Raw genomic sequence first — 24,748 nt, forward strand, 5'->3', positions numbered from 1 at the left:
AAGTCTGATGAAAACAAAATACATTCAAGTGATGCTCAAGATGATCAGAATTCCCTTCAAATGGTCGACTTCCTGTTCAATCTCAGGCCTTCAAACCGAGATGGCCGACTTCCTGATCAATCTCAGGCTTGGGTACAAGTCCCAAAAAAAAAAGATCTGGTCGACAATACGGTGTCGATTAACAGACTTGAGAATCTGTTATGCAAGAATGGATTGCAATACACTCCAGTCAAAAAATGTCCCTATTGTCTGGATGGTTGGTGGCAGAGCGGCGCGACAACGTGCTGGCGGCACGAACGGACCATCAGCCAGAGAGGAAATGAAAAGGCCCTTCAAAGCTTTCTGAGAATAGCCACGAGCGTGCTCCACCTCCACGCGCTTCAAAAACCTTTGGGCCCCACGTGTCCCGCTTAGGACGTGGCCGGCCGGCCGCTCATCTGTTTAGCGGCACGCTGGACGACCAGTGCGGAAACGTGGCGGCCCTTTCAAACAGCAGGTAGCAACAATGGCTCATTTGGATGGAGAGGTGATCGATTTTTCTCTAGATCGCTTATGCAAAGAGAAAACAAAGGATCCATTTTCACATTTCCTCTGCCGCTCGGGAGCCGCTCGGGAGCCGTTCGGGAGTCGCTCGGGAGCCGTTCGGGAGCCGCTCGGGAGCCGCTCGGGAGTGTTTTGTCTGGAACTCACCCAGTCCACAATGAGGATCTTGCTGACATTGAGCCTCTGTTGCAGGAGCTTGGCCGCGATGGCCACCGAGTTGAAGTAACAGAATCCCCTGAGGACGGAGCCAAGTGAGACACAATGTCAACATTTTGCACACACACACACTGACAATTGACTTACATGGGCGTGCTCTCCTCGGCGTGGTGTCCAGGCGGTCGCACGACCGCAAAACCATTCTGGCAGAAGACAACAAAGTACAGGTCAACGCCAAAGTCATATTTTTATCCATTTTATTATTTATTCATGATTATTTATCGATTTTACAAAGAAATAAACATTTTATTTTGTTATTTATTTTATATTATTATTATTGTTTTTTTATTTGCCCAGCATTATGAAAGGTGAAGTCAATTAACATTAGGCACCGCTAAATGATTTCCTTGCGCCTCGAAAATTTCCGTTTTGGGGCCATACATATGCACACTCACGCGCGCACACACACCGCAGTGAGTTCAAAGTTTTTTTTTTTGAAGGCAAGTGTTTTTGGGGGACTCCCAGCGCTATAAGGGGACATGAGATAAATGTCCAAGGTGATGTTAAGTGAGGCAAGATGGACTAATGATGTTGAGGCAGCTGCTGTGGATTAGCAGCCAGTCGGGAGATTAGCCCACAGACAACTTGTACAGCTGCCTTCAAAACAAACGGCGACCTTATTTTTCCTAGTAGCAGAAAAATAGACCAAACGTTCAAACGTCACTTGGGACAAAAACAAACACGGTCGCGAGGGGCGGCCAAGTGCGAGAGGAGACGATTTACGGCGTCCTGCGGCGTTGACAGTTGTTGGCGCAGGTGGAATTTGCTCATTGGGTTCCTCAGACGACCACGTGTGTGTGTGTGTGTGTGTGTGTGTGTGTGTGTGTGTGTGTGTGTGTGTGTGTGCGCACGCGCTTGTGTGAAACTCAGGTTAAGCCGAGGGCAAGTCAATAACAGTCAACTTTAACCTGGCATTCATAATATTCACACAAGACGTGCGCTTGGAAACAAAGTTGTCCATATTTAAGAGGAGAAACGAGGCGGGCGGGCCAGAACAATACCATCTACTAAATCGCCAAATGTTCCCTACAGTCAATCTCCATTTATTTAAAAACAAAAAAACAACAACAGCGTGAACCGGTTGTAATGCACTACGACACGGGTGTCAAACCTAAGGCCTGGGGGCCAGATACGGCCCGTCACATCGTTTTATGTGGCCCGCAAAGACAAATTGCAGTATGTGGCTTGGAAGCTAACGGCAAGTGCCAAGTCTGCTCAGCAGGTGGCCGCCGTGTGGGGGCAATAAAAGGGGCCCGTTAGTGGGGACGGCCGACGTCTGCCACTGCGAGGGCCCCCGTGCCGCACGGCGCCCTGCTGCCTTCAAACGATGGCCGGCCGGCTGGCTGGCTGGCTGGCTGGCTGGCTGGCTGCTGGCTGGCTGGCTGGCTGGCTGGCTGGCTGGCTGGCTGGCTGGCTGGCTGGCTGGCTGGCTGACTGACTGGCTGGCTGACTGGCGGGCACCGTGGGATGGCGAAGGTCTGGCTCAAAATGGCCTCAAGCGGCAAATGTCTTCATCAACTAACTCAAACTGATTTTGAAGGTGTGAATGCAGCAACCTTCAGCTCTCCCGACGCCACTTTAAAGACGAGTTCCACCACCGAGCCGACGGCCAGTCGAGCCGCGCTGGACGAATGGACCTCGTTCCAAATGGTGTCGCTGTCCACCTGGCAAAAACACACACAGAGGATAAAAAATAGAAATAAAGAGAATCAAAACACATAGTGTCTGTCTAAATGTGTTGCGCCACCATTTGCGTTGGTTCTAGCATTTCCCCATCGACATCGCATGAACAACTTCTGGGTTCTTTGAGGAGCAATTGCATTCAAGTCGACCAATAGCATGGGAAAAGTGCCAAGATTTGGTGCTTCCGGGCAAGAAGTGATGTTTACGTGTGCATGATATAAGGAGAAAAGACAAAAAAAAAGAAAGCATGCTGCTGTGATGGAATTATGTTTCTCCTCAGGCTGACAGGCTAATTTGAGCCCCCCTTTCCTCCGTGCGCATTTTCTATGCATGTGTATGACAGGAAGACAACAATTTAGCTCCATTTGCCGTTATAAAGAGCAGAACTCGGCTCTGGCGCTTGCTTATTCTTCCCACCGCAGAGAGCCGTAAAGGCCCGTGGGACAAAGGGAGGGCGGGGAGGGCGGGGAGACGAGAAGAAGAAAAACTTTCTTAATGGAGGTGCACATCGAGCCGCAGGTAAAAGGCGCCGCCGCGGCCGCTTGAAACTTGGCAAGAAAGCAAATCATTGTCCCGCTAATTTCCCAACACACTGTTATACAAACAACACACACACACACAGCTCTCATGCACAACACATCTGGTTACAATTACAAACACAGCGGAAAGGCGAGCAACAGCTTTTGTTGCCTCCGGTGCTTGAGGGGCGCTGTGTGTGTGTGTGTGTGTGTGTGTGTGTGTGTGTGTGTGTGTGTGTGTGTGTGTGTGTGTGTGTGTGTGCGTGCGTGCCAGTGTGGTCAGATTGTGCGTGTGGGTGTCGTAATGGAATTATTATTGAGGCGGGGGACGCAGAGCGAGTGGCTGCTGCGAGTCAAGGACTTATTTGTTTACCCCCAAAAACATTTGACTGCTGTTGTAACAAGACAATTAAGCGTGTGAGGCCAGACGTGTTTAATGATGCGCTTTTATCAACTTACCCCGATGCCGCCGCATGGCAACCTCACAAACATGGGACTGACGGAACCTGAGAGCAAAAACACCAATTAGGATTCCAGCTGACGACCGATCCTCAGAACGCTCCTTAGCCAACGAGATGGAGTTTAAGTCTCACAGATTGCCGCATAACTGGCAAATCTCTGCATTTGACTTTGTGACCTATTGCAGGAGTGACTAAGTGTTCAAGGCCACTCCTTAATTGGGAAAGCTGAAGGGGTTGAAAAAAATAGAACATCAATGTGGTCTATTGGGAGAGTCAATTTGAGAGGATCTGTTTCATGGAGAAAGAAAAAAAAACGGTGAGAGCGAGAAAATAAAACACAAAGCGTTGACAGCAGGACAATAGCGTATTCTTGAACTCGCTCGTCAGATTGCACAACAAAGTGAAGCTTTTGCTCGCTGCCGCAAACAAAAGGTAAGCAGAGCTGCGGCGTCTCCACAAGTCACTCCATTTGTTGTTTGTTTGAAAACAAAGTTGCAAGAAATGAACAAACGGCAGCGCTACTTACAGTCCAGCTTCTGCCGCAGCGGGTTGGTTCCATACAGCAGAACGTGCGCTTCAGAGTGGACCGTCTGGAGTTCCTCGAGTGTGGCTTTCCTTCCTCGGATGCACTGGACACAAGAAAGACGTCGACAATTATCCGGTGCCTCAAAGCCATTCCGAGAAAATGATGAATGTATGAGACGGAATGAAGAGTTGATAACTGGTGAAACACTGCCCCCTATTGGCGAAAGCCACTCTTGCGCTCTGGCGTCCGTAATGGCTGAGGCTCATCAATGACATTGAATTCAATTTACCTCGCAGTGTGGTCTGAGGCCCGTCTCCTGCAGACGCGACCAGATGCTCTGGATGCGGCCGGCGTGTTCCGGGTGGCTGTTGGTGTTGCCGCACATACACTGGTGCTTGTGCATCAACGAGTCGTACACCAGACCTGAGCAATGGACACCGAAACACTGACATTCTTGCAAAAGCACCATGAGACGAGTCCCAACAGACCTGTGGTGAAACGCGTCTTGACGGCCGGCTCCTGCGCCATCATGGCGAAGGAGGCCGCGGCCGGAGAGGACTGGGCCCTGGAGAGGGGGCGGTGGGCGGCCAGGCTGACGGGCAAGCCGGCCGCCTCCATGGAGGCCCGGTAGCTCCGAAGCTGCTGGATGCGCTGCTGCTCCAACAGCTGGGCTTGCTGCTTTCACACACAAACACATGATCTCTTTCTGGATGTGCTCGTTTATCCCCCAAATGCATTTAGCATTTATTCAAGTTCCGACTCAAGTGAAAGCTAATATAGTCAAGTTGCAAACAAATGAGGGACGAATCGTTGACTCGCAGCTTTTCAATGAGTGCGGAGGTTTTCAGCATCTGCTTTGGGGACGGGAGTGGGGACTGCGCGTGCTCTCTCTAGCCACAAGAGGGCGCCCTGGGCACACATTTCAATCTGGGACGCCAGATGGCGACTGCTGGCTGACGCGTGAGGTTGAAAAAAACAACAGTCTTGTGGGGGGGGGACTGTGAAAAGTGAAAATGACACTAAAGTGCTCGTGTACATCCAATCTGATGGAAACTTGAGGTAAGCGTTTTCCACTCCCCGAGTCAAGCCATCAAGCACTCGTGCGTTGCCATCCCGACAGGCGTGTCCGCTTACACTGGGGGCGCCACGGCGACAGCCGGCCGAGCGTCTGATTGAATTTAGCCGAGGCCGGCCGGCCGGCCAGTCGGCGGGCAGCCGGCGGGGATGGGCCAGAGCGAGCGAGCGAGATCGGAAGCGGCGTCCTGACTCTGCGTTGCGCAAAGATGTTATCGCCGGCCGCTGCTGCTTTAGTCCATCAACAAACACAATCTGTTGGTGTCACGAGTGTTTGCACATTCTCAACTGGTGGGTCGCGGAAAGCTCGCAAATAAATTGCGTAAGACCGCGTCGTATCAAAATGTACCTTTTTTTCTTTTTTATCTGGTCTATAAAACGGGTCACGACTTTGCAAACACGAGGAAGGTCCCGTGGCGTGGCCGCAAACATCTTGCTTGAGTTAGTAGGGACACCCTGGAGCGGTCGCCAAACAATGGCGGGCGCCACGTAAAGACGGCATCGTGAACGCTCGCCACCGTCGCCCCCCGTGCTGTGGTGTTGCATAACTTTCCGGTGCCAATGAAACTGACAGAATAGTTCAAGCGTGAGCGCGAGCGAGTGAGGTGTTTTGTTGTCCATCTGCCTTGGCTGTCTGCTCGCTTCCTTTATATAAAAAAAAAAAAACCTCTTCTTGCATAATAATTGTGAGAATTATCAGTATTTTCCTTTAAAAACATAAATAAATAAATAAATAAATAAATAAATCGAAACAATAAAAGTCGTCTTGCGTCATCATTGTGAGAAGCTATTTGGGTATTTTCCTTTTATGCTCACCTGTCGGAAGAGGAGCTCCTGCTCGGCCTGCCTGTCGTCCTGCTCGTGAGGGTCGAGGGGCTCCTGCTTGATGGCCACGGAGGACGGGAGCCCCTGGTGCTCCCTCAGCTCCTCTTCCGTCTCCTCCGGGTGACTCTGGTGCTGCCTGGACGCCGTGGAGCCGGCCGCCGAGCTCTGCTCGCCCGGCTTGGACATCATCTGAGCGCAAAGGGAAATGTCACGCTGGCGCATTATTCGAGCGGACTTGTTCTCAGAACTCAAGACTCATTAAGCATGGCTAACGTGTCCCGGCCTGCGTGAAAGGGGGAAAAACACCGAGGAAATGATGGCAGCGCTACCAAAAAAAAAAAAAAAGAAAGAAAACAGATTAGAGGAAGTAGCCAAAAGGCATATTTTGCCAAAAATCATTGTGTGACTAAATTATTAGTCCGTCATCAAGTAGTTTGGGTCAGTTACAGAGTGGAACACTGTGCATGCAACACACACACACACACACACACACACACACACACACACACACACACACAGGAGGGGGAGGGGGGGGGGGTCTGGCATATTGCCCAGGGAACAGTTCATTGACGTCAGAGCGCAGGCTCTTGCTTCATCTCTGTCCTTCTTTTCCAAACAAACTCAAAACAGCCAGTCAGTAGTGCGCGCTGAAGCCTCACTACCTTCCTTTTCTCTCAAGCAAAGCGGCAGCGGGACAACCGCGCTAATTAGCAACGCTCAATCTTTCAACGAGAGCCTTTGGATATTTTGGTCAGTGATAAGTTTGTCAAGAGCAAAAAATCAAAAAATCAAAAATAAAAACCTAATGAAAACATAATAAATAAAGAGGGCATATGAATGATTCATGAAAGCATCCAGGACCTTTTTTTGTGGAGAGACTTGAGAAGCACAAGGGTTAAGAGGTCTTGAAATAATTGAAGCCTTCAGGTCATTTCCGTGTGTGTGTGCACATTTGCTTGTCCTTGGCCCAAGCCTCATTTGCACCTCGCATCTACTGTACATACGCACAGCAGCGCAGCAGCGCAGCAGCGCGCCCGCCTGCCCGCCCGCCCGCCCGCCCGCCACACACGCCCACCATCATTAGGGTGAGTCACATTTCCTGGAAGCCATACACGGAACGGAGGCAGCATCGCCGGGAGAACAGTTGCCATGGCGACCAACAGAACATGAACGCACAGACTAAATGCTCAGGAGACTTTTTGGATTGCCCGATCTGGATTTGGAGACATTAAAGCATCACTCACCTTTAGGAAAAGCAAACAAACTTTGGTGTTCAAGGGCCACGTTTATAAAGAACAATTCAATATCAATCATTTGGCCGAATATAGAACACTTTGAGTCGAGTAAATAAACCATGAAATTATCATCCTTGCTGATTTTTTCAATCTTATAACGATTTGAATTTAGATGAAGATGGACGATATCAAGGAGAGAAGAAAGCAAACGACGGCACCTTGCTGATGATGTGCTGCTGCTGATGCTGGAACTGCTGCTTGTGCTTCTCCAGGAACTGCTGGTGCTGCTGTTGGACCACCAGCTGCTGCAGGGCCAGGGCCTGGGCCTGAGCGCACGGCTGTTGCGGAAGGGGCGCCGACTGGGTCCGACCCAGCGGGTGATGGCCCCGCGCCAGCTTGGACACGGAAGGCGCCGCCAGCGTCAGGCCGCCTAAGCCGACTGACAAACACAAAAGCGCCGCCGATACTTTTCTGTTTCTTCAATTTGAAATAACTCGACTGACCCATTGGACTGTGGCTCTGCTCCAACAGGACCATGTGTTGCAGAAGGGGGGCGTGGCCAGCCGCGCCGCTTCCCGCCCCATCTCGCTCCAGACCTGAAGATGACAAGTAGGCGGCGGGCAGGAAAGGAGGAGTCAAAGGAATGGCGGCGGCGGGCAAGGCCAGGCGGCTCTCTGCGTCTCGATGTCCTGATATTGCCTACAAAAAAAAAAAAGAAAAGAAGCCAGACATTGTTGAGACGCAAAAGGAAGTCAAGCGAGACATACCCAAGAGAGGAAATAAAAGCGGCTTGCTGTCATTGACGCAAGATGAGGCCGTTGGACACTTACGGCGCTTCCGGGACAAGCGGCGGCCGGCAGCCCCAGGGTGATGTTGGGCAGCGACGGGGAGGTGTAAAGCGAGAAATGGCTGACCGAGCCGTCCCTCAAAACCAGACGCTGAAGCAGGGACGTCTGAATGGGGACGCAAGAGTCACGTTGGCCCCGCTCGGGCCGCGTGTGATGTGAGAAGCCGCCGCGGCGTTACCTCTCCCGGGCTGCCGGACACGGGCACGCCGTTTTCCTGGGGGATGTTGCCGGAGCTGTTGCTGGGGGAGCTGGGACCCGAGCCGGGGGCGCTGCTGCTGCATGCCGAGTCTGAAAGACAAAAGCCATGGGCCATTGGCCAGAGCCAAAGGGCGAGTGGGTGGAAATGCGCTCGCTCACCGGCCATATCCAGGGAGCGTTTCTTGGCCGTGGGGACGGGGCCCTCTTTCCTACGGAGGAGAGGGCTGCTGCGGCGCTCCGTCACTTTCTGCTTCAGCCGCGAGCGCAGCTTCAGGTTGGGTTCCGAGGCTGCAAACAGCACAAGCCCGAAAATGTCAAACAGAAGGAGCTTTCTTCTGGAGCGGGGCCGCTTGGAAAACGTTCTTCCCAGAGATCAGTGGACATCCTGAGAACCACAACGAGAGCGGAAAAAAAGCGGCGGATTAAAGGGAGGTCGAGAGAAGCGCACGAGGGCATCGTGACTTTGACGCTGGTTAACGCCGAGCGTGCAAAAAAAAAAAAAAAAAGCCACGCCGTGTGCAGGGCGCGTGCGTGTGCGGGGCCCAGACTGCTTTTACTGCTGACACTGGCGCTTTGACTCACCTCCGCTCGTCTCTGGCGCTAATTCCCCGCCTCTCCCTTGCCCTTGGCATAACTTTCCCTCCTCTTCAGTTTTTTTTTTCTTCTTCTTTTTTCAATCTCAGCAATACCCAAAGCTAAAAATAACACATGAAGCAAATACGGAATTTTCCACATGGTTTCAAGTCGGACGCCGGAGCGTTCTTGCTCTTTTGTGTTTCTCAACGACGTGGTGGGCTTTGTACTTTTGCAGACATTTCAGGACAATGTCAACAACGTTGGAAATTGCTTCCATTAGACAAAAGGTATTGATCGATTGTCTGTTTGGAACACCGGTGAGTTGTTGTCACCTGCGCCGATTGATTGGTTCAGCTTTTTCAAGGAAAAGCAGCAAGATGTGCAGCGATCAATACATTCGCCGAAAGTCAACGGGCCCAATTCCCGGAAATTGCCGGAAATTGCGCAATTGATTCAGTCACTTTCACGCTCATCACGGTCCACAAATGCTCAATGAGAGAACGAAGCATATTTGGAAATCCATTCCTACAAATAAATACAATCAATAACTATATATAAATCAATCAATAAATATTGTATGAAGCACTGTTCCAAATGTGCCTCCAGTAAGTGGATCTCAAACCTTATCAAACACTAATCAGCAGCCCAAGTGTTTGGCTGCAGATTCATTTCTTGCATTTTGTCTGAGCTCACTAGACGGAAAATAATTCTCAGCATATCTATAATTCACATGGACATCACTGAAATGGGTCACCGTGAGGGGCGGGGGGGGGGGCGCTCGGTGCGTGACAGGGCTGCTCGTCAGAGGCGCGCGCAACAGTGGCGTCCTGTGTTCCTCACTTCCTGTTCACGGCGCTGCTGATGTCACAAGCTGCCAGAGAGCCACGTTTCCCCGAGGCAAAGGTTGAGGCGGGACAGCATCTGGGGATTTGTCTGGATCTGTCCAAACACCACCAGCAAACGGGGCCGGCGGGCGGGCGGGCGGGCGGGCGCGGCGCAAAAAAAAATATGCGGCGAAAAAGTTCTATTCGGTTGTCGCTATCAAGCCATCGGGTCCTTTCAGGGGGCAGAAAAATAAAGAAGAAGTCGCTTACCCGTTTTGCGTAGCGGGAAGTCGTCTTTTGCGTCGTACGTGCCCAGCGCTGCGTGCTGGTAGGCTGACATCAGCGCTTGTGGGGGGGAGCTTTGATCCAGAGAACTGTGTTGAGTTTTCCTGCGGGTGGCAAAAAGAGTCAAAAGTCACCAAAGCCGCCAGCCTCGCCTCCGACGGCACGCGTCAACTCGGTTGTCATAGCGACGAAAGCTGAAAAGCCAGCCGTGGGATGAACTTCTTCCAGCGTCAAGGTCAAGCGGAGCATTCTGAACGCCGACGTGCGTGAGAGCGGTGTGGCAACTTCCTAATGCTTTCCTTGCGTCACTCACTCACTCACTCACTCACTCACTCACTCACTCACTCACTCACTCACTCACTCACTCACTCACTCACTCACTCACTCACCCGTACCAGTAGCGCAGATCACCCGACAGACAGTGGTTGAGGTTTCGATGAGCCAAGGCTTTCTTCTTGTTGAGGACAAACTCTTGGAGTCGCATCTTGACCTCGGCGCTGGCCACCGCGCCTGAGACGGAGGCGCAAAATCAGCTGGCCTGGCCTCTCCTGGCCTCTCCTGGCTTCTCCTCTCCTTTCCATGGCATTGCACTCACTCTCTTGTCCGCGTTCCTTGTTTTTGAGCTGCAGGAGCTTGTGTTCGCGGTGGTGCTTCTCCAGCTGCTGCTCGTTGCGTTGCTGGTGCTGCCTCTGCTGCTGCTGCTGCTGCTGCTCCACCTTGCGCTGGTGCTCCAGCAGCTCCTGCTGATGTTTCAACGTCATCAGATCCTGCTGGTGCTGATGACAAAACCAAAGAGGGCAATTTCTTCATTCGCAGATCATTGAAGTGATTCGATTCGTCGTCAACGGTTGCTTGAAATTTTGCGCTCACTCAAACGTGCTCGGTGTTTGCTTCAGAAGATTAAAACTCGACATTTACTGACTGTCACATCCGGACAGCGCCACCATGTGGCCCAGGCCTCCTCACCTGGATGTGATCATGCAGCTGAGCTTCGTGTTGCCTGGACAGCTGTTCATGTTGCCTCTGGAACTCGGCGATGAGTAACTGCCTCTGGAGTTGTTGCTTGTGTTTGAGCGCCACCAGCTCCTGCTGCAGCTGCTGCTCTTCTTGGTGGCCTTCAAAAAAAAAAAAAATCTATCAATCAGCCTCCGCACCGAACGGAGTCGTCACGGCCCCCAGACGAACGGCGCGGCGCTCACCGACGACGGGCCCGTTGCTCGGTTGGTCGGGCGGCGCCGGGTGCAATCCATACGGGGCCTGCTGCTGCTGCTGCTGCTGCTGCTGCTGGTGATGGTGGCGGTGATGATGATGGTGGTCAACCATCCGCAGGTCCATGGGGAGGATGGTTGTGGCGGTGGGGGGCACCTGCGAGGGCAGTGCTGCTGCGCTCACGTCAACTAGAGCAGAAGAAAAGGCTGGCGATTGGTTACTGGCCCAGCCAGCCGGTCACATGCTCGCCACTTGGAACTTGACACCTCGTCAACAGAACGGCAAGGAGAGAAGAGAAGAGAAGAGAAGAAAGGGTGTGGCGGGCGGGCCGGCCGTGCTGGTGCATCAGTGTGTGTGTGTGTTTTACTTGGAAAGATCGTGTGGTAGATCTTGATTATTTTTATGGGGGTGCTCCTTCAATTTGAATCGGGAACTAACAAATGTCACCAAGTTCAGCATTTTCTTTTTTCCACCCTTCCGTTCAAAGGTTGATGTTTGCATTTTGGTCAATGTGCTCCAACGTCAACAACGACATCAACATGTGAGCAAGGGTTTTGCCATAACTTGGACCTCTTTGCAAGGTTGAAAACACATCACATCTGGCCCATAAATCTCAAAAAATCCTTCACATTAATTGGAGATAAGATATGAAATGAGCTTGGAGATGTTTCGCCGCCAATCAAAATGACGGCAAATCAAGGCAGAGGCCTAGCTACTCTTGAAGACCTGGAGCTAACTTGGGCTTCATGGAATCAAACAGCCCGCTTGTTGCTCGGGACAATTTGGAATCTTCGATGAAGCCAACGTGCATGTTTTGGAAACGTGCCGGCCGGGGAGAAGGTGCAAACCTGACATTCTTCCAGGCAGACCTTCGAAATCCAATTGACTCAACTTTTTTCCAAAGAAACGATCGGCGAGGCCTATTTGTGACAGATTAGTGAGCACGGCAGAGCGCAAGAAGCTTCGGGGAGGTCCAGATGCCAACCCTGTGCCATCTGTTCCGTCCACTTGGACGGCGGCGAGAGGAGGAGAGTCTCCGCACACACACACCGGGACCATTCAGCAAACACTGGCGGCTCTACTCGAGGCTGCCTGCACACCCACGCAGCAAACACACACACACACACACAGCAAGCAGCTCATCCAAGGAGAGGAGGAGGAGGAGGAGGAGGAGGAGGAGGAGGAGGAGGAGGAGGAGGGCGACAAGCCGGCGGGCCGGCCAGGCAACAGCGAGAGCGCAAGAACGGCAAGAGAACCAGATTGAGTTCACATTATTGACTCAGACGCAACGCAACGCAAACAAGTCTCGTCAGGAGGCTCCGGAAAAAAGGTTGAGCTGAGCTGAGCAAACACGCTTTCCATTCCATACAGAGCAAGAACAAGAAGCTCTTACCCATCAGTTGTGCTTCCCTCACAGCAACGTTTACTGGCAGCCAGAAAAAGTGGAAAGTCAGCTGCTTAGTCCGTAAGGGCAAAACCCCCCCAAAAACTCTGGGGCCAGGCCAGCCAACCGATGTTGTTTTCCTAGTAGAGCGAGAGTGAGAGCGCTTTCCCACTCTGTCTGGTTTTCCCTCACTGGCTCGCTCAGTCGCTCGGGTCTGCCCTCCGGCTGCCTCCCTCCCTCGCCCCTCCCTGCCTGCCTCCCCTCCCACTCGCTCACTCTCTCTCTCTCTCCTCTTTTTTCCTGCGGGGGTCACTTTCTGCTTTCTCGCCTGTCAAGATTTGACCGACGTAGCTTTTTATTTGGGGACGCTTGAGATGACGAGCAGAGCGACTGACATTCGGTGTGTGTGTGTGTGTGTGTGTGAGTGGTTCCACACATGCGCAGTTGCGGCAGAGCGCTCCTCCTACCCACCCACCCACCCACCATCAGCCCGACAAACAGTCCAGACGCTTTCACTTGATGAGTGGGCACCACCTGCCTGGCCTGGCCTGGCCTGGCCTGGCCTGGCCTGGCCTGGCCTGGCCAGGATCTTTTCACGTGGTAACCACTTTTCTTGCTTGCAAAAAAAAAAAAAAAAAACTCGCATTCCTATATAAAGCTTTGAAGGCTTTTTCTAGCCATTGAGTGACATTTGACTTTTTTAACTTCATCATATGGTGAATTCCACCTATCACACTGTTCTATCTGTTGATTCTTTTTATTTTTTTGCATTGAAATACATTTCCAGTGATCTTAAGTATGTTTCACCACGATAACAAAATGTGGGCGGCTTAAAAAAGAAATGATATGATCTGAGATTTTCACCTATCGCGGGCGGGGGTTTCTGGCACTAAACTGTGCAGGCTAAAATAGATTTTTTTTTTTTTTCATGTGCCTGCATACAGTATGAGAACATCTGTGACTTGATGTTTACCTGTGCGTAGCCATTGTGTGTGTGTGTGTGTGCATGTATTTACTTGCCCGCCCGCCCGCCGCGTTTCCAGAGCTATTTTTGAGTGTAACGGCGGATGACGTCCAGGTTTTCGACCATGCCGCAACGCACACAATCATCTTATCAGCAGCGCTGACGTCAAAGCCTTACCTAAACTCCGCAAACTCGATAAGAGGCCAAATAATACGCTCTTCATTTTTAGAACGGGGAAGCGACCCGTCGCTGGAGGGCAATGACCCGACACGGCGACGGCGGCGGTGACGGTAAACAGGCAGTGGGAAGATGATGGGCAAAGATCACTGCGGATTTGGATAGGATTGATTTGTCCAGTCCAAGACCGTAAGGTCAATTTCAAACGCATGCCATTGCTTTAGGACGTGAATACATGCATCATTTGCATTGGCTGGCAAGAGAACCAGACGATCCCGGCTAAATATCTCTGGCGTGCGTATTCAATAATGCATGTGGCATAATGATTTCAAGGCATGTGGAAGTCGGCGGCAGCGCGCCAGACAGCAGCCATGAATAAATCATGCAAAGCCTCGTAATGTACACGCAAACACGGCGGCAAGTTCGGCAAACTTCGGGGTCCAAAACGTCAACTTTGATTTTTTTTTTTTTTCAACTCTGCTTTGTCTTGGAGACTGGACTTTTTTTTTTTTTTTTCCCCCCCATCCCCATCCCCGAGAGTCACGTACCGGGACTCGGAAAACGTGAGCCGCGCCGTCATTCATTATTGATTAGGGTTATTTATAATACACAGGTATTCTCTTGACACTTTTGCCACGTCGTCTGACGGATGATCTCAAAAGGAAAAAGGTCTTTGTTGGAGAAGAAAATGTGCTACATTTCACCACACCCAGATGTGATCATTGGGACTTTAACTTGACTTAAAATGACTCGTCGTCATCCATCACGCGTCTCATTTCATCGAACGTTTGCAAAACACATTTGTTTTTGTTCTGGAGCGAGGAACTCCCTTCATTCATATTTTACACGCTCTCTCTCCTTCCACGCTAATGCCTTCCTTCCGGGGCCCGCGCCGGCCGAGCTCGCAGTAGAGCGAGAGAGAGCCATTAGCTGCCAGCGACCACGCCGCTTGCTCGCCCGCCCGCCATTTATTTTGGAGTAAGCTCAAACGGCAAACAATTGACCTAAAATGGCAAAAGGTCACAAAACCGGCCATGAAGTCGTCACGCAAATCCATTCTTGATATTTTTTTGACGTCGTTTTCGTTTGTCAAGTGTAATCCGAGCCTTTACCGCCACAGACAAATCGAATCGTCAAGTACGTTGTCATGACAAACAGATCCCCGTAGATGGCGGCGTTGCATCGCTTTGGATTTGAGAGTAGCGTCGCGTTTGAGTCGAAGCGGTGAATCTTAAGCAGCTTATCACGTTCGAGAAGTCGAAGCGCCTCTAACCACAACTCCTGACGGCCCAATTTCCACGTCCCGAAGCCGTTGAGGACAGACAAGTAGCGAGCGCACAAAAAGCGCTTTTGTGGTCCACGAGCCCAGCAAAACTCTTTGGGAACGTAAAGCAAAAGGTCTCGAGCGCTCATCCATTATCTATGGCTTCCAGAAACTTCTGCTGGGGTTCTTAAAAGCCTTTACAAAGCAGCACACCTCTGCATTAGCAAGCCGGAGGTCCCGAGGAATGTCCGCAGTCAGATGTAGACAATATACGTCCGGCTAACATTGGCACAAAGCGTCAAAGCAGCCGTGAGTGCCAAAACTTTTGACATCCTGACCACTCTTTAAAGTCAATAACGTCCTGGCATGAAGCAACATTCAGATTCTTTTGTTCTTCATTTTACGGCTAACTGTAGAGATTCCAGGAAATGTTCATCATCAAATTTGTCAAGCCCAAGCAAAATGTTTTAGGTCTAGCAAGAATGGTGGTGTGCTCAGAGCCAGACTTGTTTTGGTCTTCCAGCAGAGCAGACAATGTTTTAGCCTACTTTGTCTGCTGCGCTGCCATTATGCTGACAGCTGCGTGCGTGCGTGCGTGCGTGCATACGTGCGTGCATACGTGCGTGCGTCTAGGCATGTTGACATGAAGGTCACGACCTCCCAGCTATAATTGGGTCATGATAAACTGCAGACATAGGTGTCAAAGTCAAGGCCCGGGGGCCAGATACTGTCCGTCACAATATTGGATGTGGCCCGCAAAGACAAATTGACAATTGAGTTGACTTTTAAAAAAATAGAGTTATTCCTAGCACTTTTTGATGAACCTTTTTTTTTTACTTCTCTCTGATTTTAAAGCTAATTATTCATCAGTTTGCCGGAGACAATCTAAGGCTTTGATAGCCATCATGGCCCTCAGAAGGAAACGATGACTATGATGCGACCCGCGCCAATTTGTTTTGACACCCCTGCCTGCAGAACGATATACGGTTGGGGGACGGGGGGGACTCGAGGTAGCTGCCACTGAATAGTGCCTACTCCAAACTGGCAGCAGACACGGAGCTCCATGCCAGGTCAGGAGCGTGTGGGTGTGGCGGTGGCTTTCTGCGGGCCCATCTGGAGAACTGGCAAGCGGGCCCGAAGGCAATGTGGGCAACGCGGGCGGCCCACGCGGGCGGCCCCCTGCTGATCAAACAGGAGGCGTGCAGGTGCCCATCTAGGTTCACCGCCCAGATGCAAAGCTTGGGCGCTCATGGGAAAAATGATTTGCAATGATTTATTGATCAAAGCAAATGAGTGTCAATGAGCAAAGTGCTGATTGCTTCTCCAAATAGTTGCAGAGAGCCGGCGAGCTTCGCAAAGGCGCTCCTTTGCTCGTTCCCTTTACAAGTTGCGTCACTTGAAATAATTCTAAATATTGACACACAGCGCACACGCTTCTGCTGGGCTGGGCTGGGCTGGGCTCGGGGAGTCTTGCCAGCTGTTAGTTAAGTCAGCCTTGTTTCTTCCTAAGTGTTCCCGCCGACAGATATTCCGTTTGGTTTGGCTGGAGGGGCCGAATTCCTGATGTTGGCCCCGCTAAGCTGAAGATTGATGTGCTCCAAGCGCAGCCAATTAGCACTTGGGAGTTTGTTCACCAATTCAGCAAACTTGCGTTGCTCTGAATGAGAGAATAAAACATTTGGTGACTGTCTGACTTTTGGCTGGCAAAATATGTCAAAGTAAATTTGGTGGCCGTCTTCTGGCCCGTCTGGTTTCTTCTCCCACCTTCCTCCTCAATCCTTGCGGCGTGCGTCTGTGCTCTGATAGCTTGCTACGTGTCAGTAGCGTGTGGGCTGCTGCTGCTGCTGCTGATGCTAATTTGTGCAGAGTGGGAGAAAGCTTTTTTGGCTGCTTGGTGGCAAAAGTGTATTTTAAGATGGACAATTCCAGGCAGGCCGGCAATCTACACGCAAAAAGTCAAATCTGTGAGATTGTCGACAGGATGGCCGTCCACAGGGTGATTCCCTTCGAAAGGTGACTCCGTATTGTTGAAGAAAACGGTTTGGCATGTCAAAGTTGTCAACAACATGCGTAATATGCACGGCGACCAATGTGTCACGTGACCACACGGATGCTAAACAAAGCGGCAAGACAATCCACGGCCGTATGCGCATTGCACAATCTAGTAGTGGCGTGTTTGCGTGCGTTACACGTGACCGACAGAATTAGTAACCGCGGCCATCTGCTCCATCGACGCCTTATCAGTATTTCCTCCGCCACACGAGATAAAGGCACCGCACGTGGATAAGGGGCAGCATCGTCACCATTTAAAAAAGAGCGTCACCATTTAAAAAAAAAATAAAAACAACAACGATGTGGCTAGGTGCGAAGGGGCCTGCAAAAATAGCAACCTTTTCCGGAGTCAAAACGGGTCGATCATAAACACAGGACAGACCTCGCGTAGATTGCGCAATATCATGTCATCTAGGTTGGTTGCTTGCCCCAATAAAAAAGGCGCAGTGGGCAGATGGGCCCTCTCTCTCTCTCTCATGGCTTCTCGCGTTTCATAGCGTATGTTTGCTCAAGCCTCCCTCCCGTTCATCTGGCCTGCAACAACAACTGTCTTCTAATTTCAACACCCGAAACCAAGTTGGACAATTTGGCAAATGAGCCACCAGTCCCGCTTTTTCATTCTACGCCGAATATTTTTGGAGGCCACTTTATCTTCATTTGCTTCGCTGAAAGTATCTATGGACATATTTGAGAGGCCCATGAAGGTCAAACTGAGCTTTTATCCTGTCCATCATCCCACTTAACCTCGTTTGGTTTTGAGGTGGAATATTGGATGGAATCAAATCAAAAAGCTCCAAAGTGGGCCTTGGTACAGAAGAAAAATGTTGCTTTCCAAAATTAGAGAGGAGCCAGAAGCTCTTTCAAAGGTGAACATGTGTTGTGCAAAGACCATGGCCGCCGTTGCCAGCCTCCCCCTGAAGTCAGACGGAGCGCGAAGGGAAAGTGTGGGGGGGGGCCTGCAGACCGTGTGCTATATGTCACACATGAACAAGCAACAGAGCAGAAAATACACACAAAGGCTATACACACATTTTCCAGGGTTGCTAGGCGCTATTAATCAGCCCGAGCAGACCGCGCCATGATTAATACATGGCGCAAGGATTAAATATTCACATCTTGCACACAAAATGCACAAGTTGGTAAATTCAAAGCTCAGCCTGGCTTCTTTGTTTCCCGGCCTCACGTCAACAAAAACACAAAGAGATGTCGTGCCATTAGCAACCGGAACAACGACTTTACATCCGAGCAGATGGCGCAAGGCAATACCGCAACTTGATGGAAGTGGCATCACTTCATTGCACCATGTTTAGTACAAGTGCAGATGATGACGTAAGGAAAACGCCACGTCCGGCCGGCCCGACGTCATTGACCAGCGGAGAGGAAGACGGGGTCGTCGAGGGCTCTTTGCCTCGACACGCAGGAATGGAGAGGAGGGACGGACCGTCTCCGTGGCAACCGCGACAAACAACTCCAGAGGTGTTAGCAGCCTGCGGCCTTAAAGGCCAACGTGGGGGCTCGCTCCGGGAGAGGGTTTCATCAAACATGCGGCCGGCCTGACGTCTGATAGAAGCACAAATCGAGAAACGCCATCATCGGAGCACGTGCGGCAGATAAAAATAACACGTCCGCTGGAAGGCCGAGACAGACTTTCTTACGGGTAGACATGCGTGAACGCCACATGGAAGAAGGAAAGGCGAGCCAGCCGTGACTGGCAAGGAGACAAGTTGGCCCACAAGCGGGAACGAGGAGAGCTCCACCTTTGGGGAGATGTCAGAGAAAGCTGCCGAGAAAGCTGCCGAGAAAGCTGCCGAGAGGCTGCCGAGAGGCTGAGAGTCCCCGCCCCGTCGCCCGAGCAACACGAATCTGGGCCATTTTCGAGTCAACGTCAGGCTTTGACGCTAATCCGCAAATTCAGTTCCCGAGCGGGCCCGGCCCAAAACGTGCCAGTGTGGAAAAGAAAGTGGAGAAAAATGTGCCGTGACCTCGACAGCGGAGGGGTCAGCGGGAAGAGAGAAGGGCCTCTCTGTGTGGATTCCGCCACGGAGGTCAGACAGTTTGCATTGAAACATACGACAGAATTTCAAAGCAGGTGTCGCCAGAAAAGCGGGAACCGGGCAGCCCAAACGCTTTTGCTTTCTCGGAATCTTGGCAAAGATCACAGAGGGGCGTTTGCGGAGGCGGCCTTCGAGAACATGACGTGTGGAGCAGCGCATTTTGGCTACAATGCATCCACAGTAATTAGGGAGGAATTGATTACACGCGGCTCCCCTCTGACGTCAACGGGCCGGCTCCCCCGATCCATGTTTCGCGTCGGGGGCAAAGCTGGGCGCCGGCCGGGTGAGGTTCGGCCGTCCGTGGACGGCGGCTATTTGGGCGATTCCCAACGCCGGTGTATTTTGGCAAAGGCACGGATTCGTTGAGTACATCAAAAAGCTTCATTCATTGAAACGCTGGCTCGCCAAGCCAGCCAGAAGAAGAAGAAAGGCCGGATTGTCTTAATTCCCGGCGCCCGCTAGTTGAAATATCCGGCGACACGTCACCCGAATATGGGAGTTCATCGTTGACTTGCTCTATAGTTGAGCTGGGCTGAGCAACTGGATCTGAAGAGAACATGAGGGGATACTTGCTTTGGCTTTAGCGGGTTTGTTTTGTACGTGCCAACTTTGGGTTTGCCTGAGCTTTCTTTGTGAGAGTTCCCCCGCCATCTGATGTCAACAAGCTTCGGCGGTAGCTCTAATCCACTCTGGAGCGGAGTCGCCTCTGCCAGGCACCTTTTCGCAAGGACGAAACGTTTGGCTCTCGTCGAGTGACTCGTGGCGGCGGGCGGGCGGGCGGGCGGGCGGAGTGAGTCACGCAGCATTTGAATGGAAATGCAAGGTTAAAAGGGAAACTTTGCAGGTCCAATTTGCCGCATAAAACATCTTTGAGGTCACCGCGCGCGTCCATTAAGCGGCGCGGACGGCGGCTCAATTTGGAGGCTTTCAAGTGGCCGCGACCGATCACTTGAGAGAAAACGAGGAGGCGGGGCTTGCTGGGGCACCGTTCAGAATAGAGCCTCATTTGCTTGTTGGCATCAGGTAAAAAAATAAAGTCATCTGCCGCTCGCAAGGTGCGATATTTGTCTTTCTTTTGTATTTGCTGGGTTTTGTGTTGATTTGCGGCAGACAAAAGAGGTGAGGGGCCCCCCTCCCTCCCCTCGGGATCCAACAAAATGGCCTTTGTGGACCCCATTCACGTGTGCAGGGAGAACAGGGCTGCTTGTGTCTATTAATAGTGTCTAAAAATAGAATTGGACATTGTTATTGTTTGCGCGCATTGACTAGGATTCTATTTTCTTTGTGTCCGTGAAATAACCTTGCCTGCAATGACTTCAGGTGTCATTTCCTTCACCTCAGTGTGGAAAATACAATTTGTCATCAGCAAAGTAAATCAAGGGCCATTCTACTCTACGGTGGCTGGCGCCAATTTGACACAAGCCTTATTGTCCCCATCAAACAAAGATGAAAATTGACCTTTTGTTTGAGGGAGAAGCGAGTCAAGCTCGTCACTCTCATCTTTGCGTCACACTCCAATCACTTTTTTTTTTTTAAATACCGCACTGGACGTAATCATCACGGAATAATCGATCATGGTAGCAGGAGACTTTGCATGTGATCATTTCACTGATTTTCTAAAGGCTGAGATGAATTTTGCCTTGAACAAAAAGAACTCGACAAAAATGTCGACACTTTTGCTTCGTGTCTTGGCAGATTTTCCTTCTGGCCAAGCAGCCTGGGCTCGCCAGCTGGCTGGCTGTGTGAGAAGGCATCTTTGTCGGGTCAAACAAACATTCCCACGGATGGCCCGGTCCGGTGTTGCCGTGTGTGTGTGTGTGTGTGTGTGTGTGTGTGGGCATCTTCCAATGGCATTTCCATGCGAAAAGTGCGTCTCGCCGCCGCACGGATGCTCACTCGCTCGCTCGCTCGCTCATTAGAGGCGCAATCGTGTGAAAATGCCGACACGAGACAAGTGGGACAACGTCAGTCATAAAGGGAAAAACAAACGGGCTCACTTGTGATGTCACCGCAATGCCGATGGGCACGCACGTAAACAATCTGTGGCTTGTTTGTTGGAGAGAGGTTGTCCTTCTTTTTTTTTGGGCCAGAAAACTAGCGCCATTTGGTGCACATTCAATTGAAGGAGCCCCAACTTGAGCAATACGAGATCTCATTGCGTCCACGTGGAGAGGCTACCCGATCTGTCGGCCATTTTGGCGGCTCCATTTTTAGATTTCACGCCGTCCGCGCAGATTAGCGGCCGGAAAGGTTCATTGTGGCTGTCGAGAGCCAGCCGGCGCTAAGCCTCCGTTCTGCCGGGCTCAGCGCCATTGTGTAACGTTGGATTTTGTTTCGGGTTATGGAAGCCGCGGGATTACATCCTCGCCTCGCCTCGCCACCTGACCGCAGGCTACAGGACAAATCTCGCGGACATCAACAAACAGTGCAGCGGTGGGAAGTAAACATCCAGTTTTCCACTTTGATTTGCAGCAGATGTGCCGTGCCGCGCCGCGCCGCCTTTGGGGTTCTTTTTGGAGGTCTCGCGACTTAATCTGCAGACATCTGGACTGCCGACACAATCGCTCCGGCCGCTCAAGCTGTCGCACAAACTCGGCAGTGTCGAGCCAAATGCAAAGTTACAATGGTTTGTCCTCCACAAAGAAGCGGCGCATATGCTAGACGGCCAGTGAGAACCAGGGAGAGAGAGAGAGAGAAAGCAAGGGCACACAATAATGAGGCTATAATGTGTCCTCGCCGACAAGAGCTTCCCTTGTGCTCCAAAAGAGAGCGTTGCCATCAACTCTTCCTTCCATCTCCGTGAACGTAATGCTATCAAACTTGCCAGCAAAATGGGAATGAATGCAGAAGGACGTTTAAAGCAAACGGAGAAAATTTGGGGGGGGGGGGGGTTTTTTTCCCCATTTATTTATTTATATTTATATATTTTTAGGAGGGCCTTTTTTTCGAGAAGTGTTTCTTTAGATAGCAAAGGTGAGGACCAATCACAAGCGTTGGTTCTCGACAGTGCACTGTACATTATTTTTTCTTCTTCTTCTTTACAAAGAGCTAATGCAAGCCTTAAGTCTTAATTTTGTTGTCTTCTCCTTGTGACCAAAAAAATAAAAGCGACACGTCCCCGCTCGGCTCCCCGCACGTCACATGAATAATTCACAACCACCTGTCACTCTTGTGAATAAGATGCTTTTGTTCTTTCTCCACATTTCCTAAGCCTGATGCAGCACCTGACAGAATGTCACGCACGTCTTCCAAGCTCGACATCTGCGACTTAATTCTCTTTCCGTTCTCAATTTGACGCTGCGGATCATTTGGAAATCCGTTTATTGGCTTGCCGAAGACACGCAGGGAGGACGTGCAAACTCCGCAAGGGAAAGATTGGCCACCTCTTGACCGCGAAGCGGACTTGCCAACCATTGTTCCACTGTGCTGCCGTCAATAAAGACAAAGAGGGCCACAGAATGAGCGCTCTGATTTTCTTCAGAGTTGGAGGCGTCAACACGCTGCACAGGGATTCTCTCTGACTGCGTGTGTGTTGAGGTAGCGAGCTGCGTGGCTATTTATTGACGCAAGAGCCCAGCGGCCATTACTGCTGCTGGCACGAGGCGGCCAATGAGAGACTTTGTGTGTGTGTTCTGACTCTGGCGTCCAAGGCCATAAGGAGAGGTCCAAAATGCCAAGTAGCGTGTCAACATGCCAGCCTCTGCCACCCAGGCGCACAAAAAAGCCCTTCAGCGCTCCTCAAACGGCAAAGAGGGACTCGGAGAAGGCAAACGTTGATACTTGTTCAAATGCCGAATATGGGTCGTTCAAAATTGAAAATCCCTCATTGGTGGCAATAAACAGTGATTAAGAAAGGCCTCTTTTGCCAGAACTCGCCAAACGGCTCATCCAGAATGCAGTCGCGCCGTCAGCCCCCCGGCCGGGCTTTCTGCTCTAATTGATTAGAAATAATTCAGACATTTCCCACCCAATCAGGCCAGACGTGTAGAATTTGATCGGCCTCATTTTACACAACATCCACTTGGAAAGGTGGCCAAGTTGTGAGCGGGACTAAGTCAAGGAGTCAATCGTCAAAGTCTTCTAGGTGCCACTGCGAGGGAAGTGACACTTTCCGCTCCCACAAAAGACGCCGAGCCGAGCCGCTCGTTTGCCGCGTCCAAAGAGGAGTCCGAGCGAGAGCCCGCGACATCTGCTGTCGGGGCAAGCACGGATACGAACGCCATGTATGAAAAACTCCATCCGTCCGTCCGTCCGTCCGTGGACGGTGGCGGTGAGGCATGAAAGGGGCCGTTGGCTGTTGACGGCGTCCACAATGGTCGTGGCTAAGCGTGCCCCAGCACAGCGTGCTCCTTTCACAAGGCGCCATTAATAGACTCCATTAGCAAGCATTAGCGTGACATCCACAACATGTCCACAAACAAGGATGCCTTTCCAAAGCGCCTAGCCTTCCAACACTTGCTAAATGAGTTTTGGAATCGGGTTCAAAGTCAGGACAGGGGCCCGGCCAGGCGTAGCGCTGCCCCCCCCCCCATCCCACCCCATCCCTTGCTCCATAAAAAGGGGGCTACTGTTGGCTACGGCCAACTATAGGAAGTGGAGCGAGCTTTGCGGCGGCAAGCTCATTGGATCAACACAAAGATTCATCAAGCCTCAAATCGCATCAGTTGAGCTTGAGCGATTCTGCAGGGTCCCCCATTAAATGCTGGATGTTCATTTTACTGCGTTGAATCTTCCCCTTGTCTGCTTTTTAGCGATGTGTAAATGTTGGTCTCCAAAGTAACATTTAAAAACGGATTGACTTCAATATCTGCCGACTTTTGAGGAAAAAGGGACGTGTATTGCTTTTCAATTGGCATCATGAAAAGTAACTCATCAAGGTTTCTATGGGGAATTTACGCCCCCTTGTGGAGGCAAGCATGCTAATAAAATAGGTGACAGGTACTATTTGAAATTGACCTGTCACGGGCCTACTTTGAAGTCTTCTATCAAATCAGATATTTATATGTCCAAGTATACGGGGAGAGGGGAAAATGACATCAGAGAAGGACCAGTTGAAAGTAAGAGTTGCAAGTTGTTGTTTTTTTTTTTTTAACGAATAAGAATAATCTCACCGCTGCACTGGTTTGGACCCAGCAAGGATGCTCTCCAGAACTTAAAGGCCGAAGAGGGAATTCTTTTGCTCCACTGACGTCATGATGCAGCAGAGATGACTCCAGAAGTCCACTAAGGAAACAGACACAAAACAAAAGTTGACCTCCATCACACAAACACACTAAACCGAAAAAGTCACCACTCTCTATTTTGCATTTATTTGGACGTCATATCCGCGCTTGTTGGCGACAACGTAAGAAGTACAAAAGTTGAAGTACACTCCGTCTCCAAAGCTAATAGTAGTAGTTACTCGGGGGAAAACAAAACACCAACGTGACAAACTATTCACGCGTTAGCTTGCGTCGTCCAAATAATGGCGAACGCACCGCGCTCACATTTTGTGCAATGCAGAGCGAAATCAGAAGAGTTGTTCGTCCGGCAGAAATGCGACTTTTCCCACTCCTTTTTCTTCTTCTTGCACTCAGCTGTCAAAACACGCTTGGTACATTTCCGGAATGGGCGGGGCCTCTCGGAGATCAGGGTGATTGATTGGCGGCTGCGACGTCATACTGGAGGAGCGTGGACGGACACACCATTAGGTACACTTAAGTCTTTGTAACAGACAGTCACACCCATATTATTATTTTTTTTCATTGACAAAAACTATGACCACCGTTTTATTTTGGCTTAGCTGAAGCAAATTGTGGCATTAGGACTTTTTCAGTGTCTCACAATGCTCGA

General features: G+C 50.9%; 1 protein-coding gene across 6 annotated transcripts in view; it reads right to left on the bottom strand.

Moving 5' to 3' along the window:
* Positions 1-24,703, bottom strand: part of LOC147051357 (histone deacetylase 4-like) — a 35,119-nt gene extending 10,416 nt beyond the window's left edge. The window contains exons 1-20 of one of the 6 annotated variants that reach the window (XM_085920126.1): positions 24,403-24,703; positions 24,028-24,139; positions 11,012-11,209; positions 10,779-10,927; positions 10,408-10,588; positions 10,202-10,322; positions 9,798-9,916; positions 8,287-8,415; positions 8,108-8,217; positions 7,912-8,034; positions 7,585-7,780; positions 7,300-7,520; positions 5,838-6,035; positions 4,436-4,622; positions 4,237-4,370; positions 3,948-4,050; positions 3,420-3,466; positions 2,316-2,423; positions 847-902; positions 691-778 (exon numbers count right to left, since the gene is read on the bottom strand). In XM_085920126.1, coding sequence (XP_085776252.1) covers positions 691-778; positions 847-902; positions 2,316-2,423; positions 3,420-3,466; positions 3,948-4,050; positions 4,237-4,370; positions 4,436-4,622; positions 5,838-6,035; positions 7,300-7,520; positions 7,585-7,780; positions 7,912-8,034; positions 8,108-8,217; positions 8,287-8,415; positions 9,798-9,916; positions 10,202-10,322; positions 10,408-10,588; positions 10,779-10,927; positions 11,012-11,147 — 2,406 coding nt within the window. In that variant the 5' untranslated portion in view covers positions 11,148-11,209; positions 24,028-24,139; positions 24,403-24,703. Of the gene's footprint in view, positions 1-690; positions 779-846; positions 903-2,315; positions 2,424-3,419; positions 3,467-3,947; positions 4,051-4,236; positions 4,371-4,435; positions 4,623-5,837; positions 6,036-7,299; positions 7,521-7,584; positions 7,781-7,911; positions 8,035-8,107; positions 8,416-9,797; positions 9,917-10,201; positions 10,323-10,407; positions 10,589-10,778; positions 10,928-11,011; positions 11,210-12,414; positions 12,803-12,888; positions 15,396-24,027; positions 24,140-24,402 lie in introns of those variants that run through there. The other 5 variants (XM_085920123.1, XM_085920122.1, XM_085920124.1 and 2 more) reach the window with 5 other exon arrangements.
* Between the last annotated feature and the right edge of the window lie 45 nt (positions 24,704-24,748).

Source organism: Syngnathus leptorhynchus, chromosome 9, assembly GCF_054491065.1.
Source record: "Syngnathus leptorhynchus isolate UIUO chromosome 9, UIUO_Slep, whole genome shotgun sequence".
NCBI classification, from domain to species: domain Eukaryota; kingdom Metazoa; phylum Chordata; class Actinopteri; order Syngnathiformes; family Syngnathidae; genus Syngnathus; species Syngnathus leptorhynchus.